Raw genomic sequence first — 11806 nt, 5'->3', positions numbered from 1 at the left:
ACTTCAAACCGACTTTGATTTTCAAAGGAGGTTTAATATTACTTCAATTCAGTTAGAAAATATCCGGGGAAAATATGTTCCCGCAATATGGATTGGTGGGCGCCCCAGTACCACACCGCGTCACCATGGAATGAATGGTGACACCTTTTTTGTTTAGGTTTTTATAGTTCATGTTAATCTTTCATAAGCTCATTACCTCTAACTTCTCTTATTCTTCCCGGTTTCTTTCTCTTTTTTTTGTCTAGACCATTCCCCCAGATCAGGAGTTGTTGGTCTACTACGGGTCATCATTTGACCTCTTTTTAGGCATCCCCTGTGGCCCCGTGATTCAAGAGCAGCGAACAAAGATCTCAACAGGTACTATGTCAAAGAAAAGGGGGTATTAATGGTGATCGATGGTGCTGGTGGAGGGGTGTATAGAGGGAGGGTAGGGGTGTGAACTTCGCACCGGGAGGGGCAGCAATCCGCAGTGGGTTAAGAGCGGATGATAAGGAGACATGGTGTAGGTTACGATGAAAAGGAGGAGGTAAACATATAGGGGCAAATTAAAACAAAAGGGAAAGATAAATTGGGTGTAACAAGTAAACTTGGGTTAGAGTGCGAAGAGCACATAAAGAAGGGATGGCTATGTAGATTAAGAAGAACATCATATATCAGTCATAAAGGGGCAAATGAAAGAAGAAAGAGGGAGTGTGGGGGAATAAAAGAGCTATAGGAGATAGTGGGCGAAGTAGAAAGAGACAGAGAAAGGTAGAGGGAGGGAGGGGTGATATAATTTATTCAATTATTTCATATCAAATATTGTAATTACGTTCTACATGTTCTAAACAGTTTTGGTTAATATCACCAAAATATTTAGCCAAAAATGGACATGCTCATATTTGTTTAAAATATTATATGGATGAAAAATGTACAATGTGTAAAAATCAAACAAAATTTGTAAAATTAGATATTATATTTATACTCTGGGGAAAAAAACCCTTGTCTCTTAACAATGCATACACAATTCCCATGACTTCCAAGTTATTACTGCTACTAAAGTTCAACTTGGCTTGGGGGCAAATGTCCTCTATATCTATGTATCTTTTATTCGTTCTTTACACCTTTTTATTAACCCACACCCTATACAGAAGACACCGTAAGTGATCTGCAGACCACACCCACTCCTCAAAGCCGTCTTCATTGTGTAGTTTGTAGGCGTGGCTTCAACTCTCGTAGCAACCTTCGCTCGCACATGCGCATTCATACGCTAGAGAAACCTTTCATGTGCAAGTTTTGTCATCGTCGGTTTAGCCAGTCTTCAACGCTAAGAAATCACACGAGGCTCCACACAGGTGAGTAATATACAATATTTTTGTATTCATTCTAAGATTTTTCCTTTCAGTTTGCGATTCCCTTCGAATTTGTATATCTTTCGCACATCAAATGCATCGTAGAGGCCTGTCGTCTAACGCGAGAAGACAAACTCGGAGACTAACGCGTCTTTGCCAAAGCCAAGTTTAAAAATCGCTTTGACTTTTACTAGCCAAAATGGTCAGGTGGAGACTCTCTTGTTTTCAAAATGTAATATTAGCCACAATTAATAAGGAAATTATCAACTTGAAGTGGGAAGTGGACCCAACGATATACTCGACATGCTTAATTTTTTTTTTAATATACCGTTTGGAAAGTTGAACGTTGTTACTCATCCCTTTAAATATTTTGAAAAGCTTTACCTCATGACCAGGCGCGGCGATTTTAGTCTTTTATTTTTCGTCATTTCCGAGCGGCGGGGGCAGGGGGTGACTCTGTCTCATAGGTGCTAGACAAAATCTGTATTCTTTTGGACGAAGCTTCCAAACACTGCCCAACTAAAAGTTTATTCGTGAATTCGTGATTTTTTATTTATCCTGCCATTCTTATAAATTACTGTATTTTGATTTCTAATTTTATCATCGGAATATTCGTTCTACTTGTGACTTTATAATTTGAAGTTAGAAGAGTTATCGTTGATATTGAATAACCTAAATCAATTTTGAGGCGCAGAATGTCGAGAATGGAAATCTAATGGAAAAGAGTTATTGAGAGGAAAGGGAGTAAAACGCGCACTTGACGTAGTTATTATAGAAGAAGGCATTATCCGATAATTCATTGGCCGGATCAACGTACTCTCAAGCCTCTCGTATGCCCCGAAACTCCTGGGGCGAGTTTCTCCTATGTACCGTTGGTAATTTATGATTGCGGGAGAGGATAATGGAGAGAAAATCACTCGTTTATGACTATTTAAAAATCCCCTTGAGCCCGGATTGTCGGTATATAAAGTAAGGGGAATACGCCCGATCGCGATCAGAACGAGGTTTGTTTCGCTAACTCTCACTCTCCCTCCGCCTCTCCCCTTCTTCATATTTTGCACTTACATCTCAGTCTAAAAATCAGACAGCTGCGAATTTAAAGTGAGGGGCTTTCCACCGGAGAGTGGGTGAACGCCAGCCCGGTGCTGGCCGCCCAGCCCTCCAGCGCCACTCCCAGCGTTTCCATATTGCAATCGTTTTTCTTTATAGCAGGTGTCATATTATCAACACGTTCCAGTTTTTCAGAACTTCCTTATTGACTGGATCTCTCCCTAAAATCACTAATTAATGCGTCCTTTACTCCTGGCAATCTCAAGATTTGACCTGCTCCGACTTCTAAGCCTTAAAAACCCCACTATATCTGTCCATCATTATTACCACGGGTCATAGCATAAAACACACACATTACAGGATAATAGAAAATAATATGCAGCAGTGCTGTGTGTATTGGGATTAATTCAAGCATTAAAAATTGCCATAATTTAGGAGGCTCTTCTTATGGCAGTGTCAAAACGAAAGTAGGCCATCATCGAGATGATGACTGACCGCTAGCTTATTGAACGGCGTATGTAAAAAAAATAAGGCACGAAGTGTTCTTTTATCGACATTTTTGTTTGGAAGGAAAACTATAATACATATCGACATTATTTTGTTAATTTGTTCATATAAAACCTGCGTGTGAAATTGGCTAAGAGGAGTTGAACTGCTGGAGATCGAGAGTGTCAACTCCGAAACGCCACGTGATTAGTGCTCTACGCAGAACGAACCAATCAGGAGCTGGAATACAAGCTTCAGACAGAATGGACCAATCAGCAACCGTGGTGCGCAGGAACAGAACAAACCAATCAGCAAATTGGATACGAGAGACAGAACGAACCAATCAGCGACTGGGACACAAGAGACAGAACGAACCAATCAGCGACTTGGATAAGAGAGACAGAACGAACCAATCAGCGACTTGGATAAGATAGACAGAACGAACCAATCAGCAACGAGATGTGAGTTGCGGACACTGGGCGAACGAACCACTCAGCCATGTCAGCGAACGGAATATGGGTTGCAGACTACTATAAGGCCAAACTGTGATTCGCTCAAAGTATTGGCCATATCCTTTCTCAACTGACCCCCGGAATCACAAAGCATGATTTATCGGCGGGAGGGGGTGTTGTTGTTTTTATGTATTTTGTCACTCTCTCTATATGTTTACGTCTTCCCTTTATCCCCATCCTTGCCCATCTTCTATCATATTTCTTTTTTTCCCTCCTGCATGTCCATGTTTATTCTCTTTCTCTCTCTATTTTTACATAATTTCCCAAATTCGCGCAGTACATGGATTGATTGTTGTTTCAAAGTGGAATACCCTTTAAACGAATTTTTTAAAAATGGTTCAGTAATCCACTCCCCCCCCCCCCTTATCATTATACTCTCAGGATTACTAGCTAAAATACTCTGATCGCGATTCTATTATTAACGTATCTTAGCATCCACTTTCTCAGACGCTTTCTGCAACATTCAGAATCTATTGATCATGACCGTTAAATCACTATGGACAGATTAGAGGATAATGTCGAAAGATAGTGGACCGGGAGAGTTCATCGTCTTAAGATTCGGACCGGACAAATAATTGCAAATATATCGTTCGTCCAGAGTCCAGGACGTCACTGCCCTTTTGATTCATTGATCTTCGACAAAGACTGCTTTGTTATGAAGGACTTTTGACAATAGATTCTCTGCGTGATAGAAAGCGTCTCCGAAGTGATAAAATGCCCTATTTTGATATCATTATTTAGTAAAGACGTCTACAGTTTTATAGAATACGAACAATCCGGAGAAACACGCACTGGTCAATGAAGACCATGAATATGTTGGAAGAAGCCAGTCAACGGTATCTACATTTCAGTGAAGAACAGAATATAAAAAAAACGAGAAAATAAAGAGATGCGAACAAGCGTCCTCTTCATTTTAAGTGGTAGGGAGCCTCCAGTATAATCCACATAGAGGACACGGGTTTTCTTACGGCACGCGGCGTATTAACCCCGGGGCTTTTCGGCGCAAGCTCCTACCGACTGTCCGCAAACCTTAGGTACACCTAGCTTAAAAATGGGCCGAAGGGTATTTAAGACGATCTTAAAGAGAAAACTAATCATTTGGCTAATTTGTGGGGTCCTCCCATCTATTTAGGTACATAGGAGGTCAATGGGGTCCTCCATCCTATGATACTATTATTGATTCTGCTCCTGTGATTATGAATTGTGATGGGTGAGATCTATAACTTGTATTATAATGGTGATAGTTGATCGGTCAAAATTAAAGTTTACATTTTGCGAGAATAATGATAGGCTATCATCCATGCATGGAAGAAAACATATGTTTACTTCTTTTCCATGATCATGATGATCACCCCTTTTCTTGCTGAATGAAATGTTATGGACTGCGTATAGCCACGCGCCAAAATGTAAACAGTATATATACTAACTAAAGATTTATCGTATTTTTAACAGGCATATACATATAGACCTTAGGGTTAGAGGTTAGGGTTAAGGTTAAATCTTTGATTGTTATTGTGTAGATTTTCTTCAGATTTTATTGATGGTTCACAATAAGCTATAATCCATCTGTCTTTAAATATTTCTCTTTATCTCGTTTGACTCCGCGAAATGTTTTTAGACAACCAAAAAGTATCTTATTAAGGAGTTCTATTACATTTCTATTTATTTTTTTAAAATCTCATTTACGATGTGGTTATATGTACTTTATCTCACTTCTCCCTTAACGTTAGGCCTACTTAATATCTTTACACGTTTAATAACTCCTTAAAATCCATAAACAAATATAGGCCTTCCTCTTCTTAAATACAAATTGTCGAAATTCAGGTGCAAATACACGCGTAAAGCAACTGGTGTGCAAATTGATGAATCTTATATTTAAAAACAAAATCGAGAAAGAGAGGGAAAATAAAGGAATATCACATTCTCCTGTTGGCTTTCACGAGGAACTAATGAACGCCTAACGAGGTTTTAAAAAGCTGCACCCCATAGATAAAGTTGCATGCTAAGCGAGTGCTCCGTCCATTTTCAACGGCATGCGCCGGCCTAGCAACGGTCCGAGCTGCCGCCGAGAAACAATACCACACACTCCTCGGGCGGATTCGACCTTGCAAAGGGAAGGCTGGACATCGGAACAAAACGAACAAAAAATGCAAGATAGAGAGAGAGAAAAAAAAAGAGTGGCATTTATTAACCCTATACACAACGATTAGGCATTTTCTTGTTGAAAGTGTTGAGGGGATAATGTTGCTCAAATGCACCGACGCGGACGGCTTTCTATTTGTCACTGACCGATTTGAATACGGACCTGTTGCGGACAGAGGCGTGCAGCCCGTTGATTCTTTTTCACACCATCTCTTGTTTTATCCCTTGCAGGTTGCAGGGAAATGACCCGCCACGTTTTATCCGTCCTTTCTTTCCATTAAAGTTTGTTTTATTACTCCCTGCTATTATAGAAATGTGACGAAAACCGTGCCGATGTTATTATGTCAATGATTGTTCTCCGCTGTCATTGTTTTTTTCATATACAGAATGATAAAAGAAGCATCGATCATCAACGAACCGCAGCCCCCCCCCCCCCCGCATCATCAAATTTGTTTACTTTGTAATGTCATTTTTTTTTCATGCTACTCAAACATAATTTGTTAGGGTTACATTTTGATGTTTGATTTGCGCCGCGTTATAGATGCGAGATGTATATATATATATATTTTGTTTGGGGGGGGGGTGGTAGGGGAGCTGGCCCATGTGCTCTTGGTCGGGATGAGTGGCCAGAGAAAATAAACGTATACAGAAACGAAAAAAATACCCCCACAATCTGATTGTGACTTTTGTCATGGTCAGCCCCCCGCCCCCAGAAAATCAAAACCATTCCTCGTCTCATAAGGAGGACATAAGATCCGTATGGTTATTCATTTTGTCCCTTTATCAGATACCATTGTTTGTTTGTTTGTTTTTCACTTTTGGACACCCTTAACCATTTACCATTTTCATGCTTTTGAAATAATGTCGACCTCTCTAATGTATATGCAACATTACAAGTATTCATGGGTTGATAGTTCGATAGATAAATAGATAGATGGATAAATAGTTTGATTAATATAAAATTTGATTCGATTTATCTTTGTTATTTATTCATTTAATTAAAACATAAGCCTTTTGATAGATAATAAGCCTTTTGATAGATAATAAATGTTTGACATATGGATTGACTGACTGATCGCGTGGTTGATTCATTGATGAATGTTATCCAAAGGATTACTTAATAAAATTTATTTTTGAAAAGCATTCCTCAAAAGAATAGTAAGGAAATACATCAAAATGTCATAGCAGTATCAGTCGATAATGATGTCATAAACTACAATCAACTGAGAAACTGTACTTTGTGCATGCGTATACGTGACTTGTATCCGATTTCGTCTGCTTTGGATAATAGAAGATAAGAATTGCAGAAATGATAATTCAGAACCGCATCACCCTATATCGGCCCAATCGAAGAGAAAATGAAACTCTGAAAGAGTGGTCAAACACATGCACAGTGACCCTCCACTAGGCCAATTACCCCCATCCTATGCACGTGAGAGGGGAGAGAGGGGGTCTCTATCGTACCCCTATCCATTGCGATGAGTAACGGATGGGTTGCTCCCGATAATACCCTCTATTCTTCTTCTAACAATACCAACACCCTGCGGCCAACGGGCCAGTCGCAGGGATGACCACCAAAATGGAATAATATAGAATTGGCGAGAAGGAAATATTACGTTTTCACAAAGAGAAAATAGTTTGGGGAGAAAAGAAAGAGAGAAAAGGATATTGTTTTGATTGCAACTAGCGATAATCACAAATTGACAAAACACTGGCATTTGCCCTTTTCTTTCGTTTCACGAGTGGATTTCTTTCAAAGGAAAATGGAATTTGGGGAGGGTTTCATTAAAAAGCGTGCACGATTTCTGCGGGTTGACGATCGTGTATATGAAACGCAAGTTGAGTGAAGAACATAAAAGGAAATCTGGGACATCTAGGGCATAGCGCTCGCGGGCCATATCATACCAGTTTGTTCGCTGCATGTCAATTGACAAACGCTTTGAAGAGTGACATGGTTTTCATCCGTTCTTTCCCCGGCAACATTGGTTCAACAACTTGTGGCAGATTGACGGGCTGACTCGCGAGAAACGTATCCCAAGAAATCTGAGAATACAATCCAAAATGGGAGCAAGAGTCAAGAAAGAAAACTGCTCTTCAAGATTCGTCTGTTATCCCGCCAAAAACACGCCACAAGCTCTTCCGACTTCGTTAGTTTTTCATTCTGTAATGTCCCTCTTCAGATCCGTGTAAAGCTATACCCCTTCGTGACACACGCCATCCAATGTTTGACATATTACAAGATTAACTCTTGTTCTACTTAGGAAACAAAAAAATATTAGGTCAAGGAGCCACTTGCTGAACTTTTGCATCAAATTCAATTAGCCTAGCTAGCCTCAAACCACCATTGTGAATCTCATTTTCCGTATGAAAGTACACACAATAGATCACCATGCTGGTGAACGTTTCACGAATTGATTTATCAGGGATTCCATTAGAAAGCTGTTATAAGATACGGAAATCCTTGCATGTGATTGGCCGAGAGTTGATTTTGTCACTGAAAGTCACTGACAATACGCTCCATGAAAGCTTCCTAGAATACTGATCCGACCCCTGTCATTTCTTCAATAATTTAGGATGATAAAAAGAAACGCATACTTTTATTTTTAATGATTATTTAATGATTAGTATTTTTAGGCAATTTTTTTGTATAAATAATTATGTGTAATATTACAAAATCTTGGTAAATCGACAACTTACATGCTCGGCGTCTGTTTTGCACACTGTATAACCAACCAAAGTTAATTTCTTGCAAACACGCATATCTCGCTAGACGGCACAGCAAGTTGCGTATACATTCAGGACAGAACGGTTTCCAATACTAACCTATTCAATCTTGTATTCGCTCTCTTAACAAACGTTGCTCTTGGAAGCCTGCCAGAGGATTGTCAGACATAGCATCATGTATATGTGTACTGGATTCCAAGTATTGTTATTCATTTATAACAATTGGGCCTGAACAACAAAGAAAGAGATTCACGTCATTTTTAGATTCACAGTAAAGAAAAATTCGTGAATTATAAGGGCCTGATCATTCATTAACAGCAAGTGAATGACCTCGCTGCGCAATGGGTTCACTTCACGTTTAAGGACAAGTACATCCCAAATAACAAATTGGTTTGAATAAAAAGAAAAAAATCCAACAAGCACAACACTGAAAATTTCATCAAAATCGGATGTAAAAGAAGAAAGTTATAACATTTTAAACTTTTGTTTAATTTTACAAAATAGTTAAATGCACATCCCGGTCGGTATGCAAATGAGGGAACTGATGACAACACTCACTCACTTTTTCTTTTGTATTTATTATATGAAATATAAAATATTCTAATTTTCTCCTCATTGTCCTGTGAAACAATGTTTTATTTTGCCCTGAACATGTGGAACTACTATGGTTCAGTCAAGTTGGTCCTTATTGTCAAATCTGTAAAAATTGAAATATTGTATAATTCACACAATAAAAACCAAAATAAATAATGAGTGAGGGACATCATCGATTCTCTCATTTGCTTGTGACTAAATTGTGCATATAACTATTTTGTGAAAAATAAGCGAAACTTTAAAATGTCATAACTTTCTTATTTTTCATCCGATTTTGAACCATTGCGGCGAGGGCGAAGATGTATGGAACAAAACATATTGTAAATGGAAATTAACGAGACTAAATGAAATGAAATTATGGTGTATGTGCAATGGCTAAAATGGTTCTCATATACGCATTTTTTTTTACTCATCGCAGGCCCTGGCGACTTAACGATTTAATTATTGAAATATTACATTGTATCGATGGAGAGGATGAGATTTGGAACTTTTTATTTTGAAACTTACGTAGTTCCATTTTGTAAAACCAATATTATCATTAAACATGTTTATTTAACCATTCTCTTTCCTCTCTTGTTGTTTGCTTTCGTTCTTCAGGTGAGAAGCCCTACCGATGTAACGTTTGCCACAGTGCCTACTCGCAGCTCGCCGGATTACGAGCCCATCAAAAGAGCGCACGTCATCGACCCCCAAACTCGAGTTCGACGATCACGACCATGCCCATGGCCATCCAGCGGCCCCCACTCCAACCCGTACCCCACACCGTACCCGCCTACAAACCGGCCGAGCCTGGTAAGGTTTGACGAGTTTCCACCGTAAATCGGAGAAACAAGAAACGTTCATGGTCGCATCCGGATCGCTTCACCGACGTAAATGTTCCTTCCCGATAGAAGGCCGAGGGACTAAACAAAGCCTAACTCTACCAAGACCAGTTCCAAGCCCATATACCCTCCACTCCCTGATGAGCCACCAAATCCCACACAATTCAGAAGCTGTATCTCGAAGAACAAATACACCGCTGCCCACTAAAAAATGAGAAACATTCTGGAACACTGGGTAATTTTTTGCTCCGCGATGTACGGACGGTTCAAGAACATAGAAAGTGTATTGTCAAATGCCCTTCATGACATAGAACAACCAAGAAGTCTTTGTCGAAACAGCAGTTTCGTCCTTGATTCTGGACAAACGACATTTTGTAATTTTTCCTCAGCTCCGAAACTTGGGACGAAACTGCTGCACCGGTTCACCAATTTTCGACAAAGACCTCCCAGCTGTCCTTTGTCATTTGACTCGCATTTTCAATGGATTTACTGTGTTCTTGAATCCGCCGTATGTCGTAGAGCGACAACTCCGCCCCCCCCCCCCCCCGATGTCCTTTCACAACAACGACCATGACATTAGTGCTATGTCTGGGATCGATCTCTTCATTTTTACCTATTATTATAAGCATTGATTCACCAACGAACGTAGAGGGCAGCAACACACGGTAGTGTCGCTTTCACTTGATCACCAAAGTATAGTACAGTAGAGGCTGATACAAACAAAACTAGTAAGAAGCCTGACGGTCTTGATAAGGTTTAAATAAATACATTGCGACTCGTTGCGCGAGCATTTCATTGTAAATAGTAACTAGGTAATTTATTTTTGCTCAAAATTGTTATATTTTCGACGATGAAACTGCATGAGTATTCGTAATAAATTATTTTTCTTTCAGCATAAATGATGATTAATAGAAAGTTCTAAAGAAGATTGTTTTTTTACACCTGCATAATACATTATTTTCTTATAAAAATATTCGAAGTAAATAAAGAGGCTTTAATATGAGGTAATAATAATTTGAGAACAAATTTTTGGCATTACTCCTATGTGTTTAAGATCGCACGCTCGATCTGAAATGAAAATCATAAGTCAGAAAAAATTGGAACCAGTGGGATTCGAACCTGTCATCTACTGCTTGCCGGCCAGCTACTCAACCACCAGGCTGAAAATATTCATGTAGCTTAATAGTTAGCATCAATATTAAACGCACACACACACACATAACTCAAATTATAGTTCTGGGTTGGGGAGGGGGGGGGGAGTATTTTTTTGGTCATGTTGTGCATTGAAGCAAAAAAGATAAATTATCCCTACCTTGCATCATAATATTCACCTACCACATTCATGTGACCAAATAGAAAACCATATCCTTAGAAATAGACTTTTCCAACATTTTTTAAATACTTTTTTTATTCATTGCCTGATTCGTTTAATCATTCACTCGTCGGCTTAAAGATTTTTTTTTTTTTTTTAAATATATATTTTATATGTACATTTTTATGAATTTATTTATTCATTATTACTATTATCATTGTTAATATTTTTTTTTTTCATATGTTATGAATATGTATTCTTATTTTGGTGTGTGTGTGGGGGGGGGGGGAGTCCGTATAAAACATGTTTCCCTTTTTTAATTAAGTCTAAAGGTTCATCGTATGACTCGGCCGGGGATCGATCTCAAGAACTCCCGTTCATGAGGCGGGTGCTCAACCACTGAGCTACCATGTCTGGTTCAGTAATAAAACTGCTCTAGCAGCAAGTCCTATATACAATTAAGTGCCGATCGCCAGGCTAGAACTCTTTGATGTTACTGAACCGAGATTCGAACCCATAACCCATTTGATGAGGTTCATTTGGGTGTGTGCCCTACCAGAGGGTCCGAATTTCCCCATATACCATTCAAATACAAATATTGAATATGTTGTATTAATTAATGTTGTATGCATACATGTTGTACATATTATTTATTTTGTTAATGAAATGAATGCTAACTGAAATTATTTAAATGATGATGTTACTATTTATGACTGATATTCAGAACATTCCATTTCAACACCGTGGTCTTTGAAAATCAACTTAAAAATCTATCTTGTCTATATAATAATCTTCGAAATAAGTGCATGATGAGCCTAGTATTTAGTATGTTTT

General features: G+C 38.8%; 1 protein-coding gene across 1 annotated transcript in view; it reads left to right on the top strand.

Moving 5' to 3' along the window:
• The window catches only part of LOC129277129 (PR domain zinc finger protein 12-like), a 32223-nt gene extending 22014 nt beyond the window's left edge, over positions 1-10209 (top strand). Inside the window, exons 4-6 of the mRNA XM_054913350.2 lie at positions 246-357; positions 1131-1334; positions 9437-10209. Coding sequence (XP_054769325.2) covers positions 246-357; positions 1131-1334; positions 9437-9642 — 522 coding nt within the window. The 3' untranslated portion in view covers positions 9643-10209. The remainder of the gene's footprint in view (positions 1-245; positions 358-1130; positions 1335-9436) is intronic.
• The last annotated feature ends 1597 nt before the right edge of the window (positions 10210-11806 follow it).

Source organism: Lytechinus pictus, chromosome 15 (genome assembly GCF_037042905.1).
Source record: "Lytechinus pictus isolate F3 Inbred chromosome 15, Lp3.0, whole genome shotgun sequence".
Lineage (NCBI taxonomy): Eukaryota > Metazoa > Echinodermata > Echinoidea > Temnopleuroida > Toxopneustidae > Lytechinus > Lytechinus pictus.
This window is presented reverse-complemented; position numbering and strand designations above follow the sequence as displayed.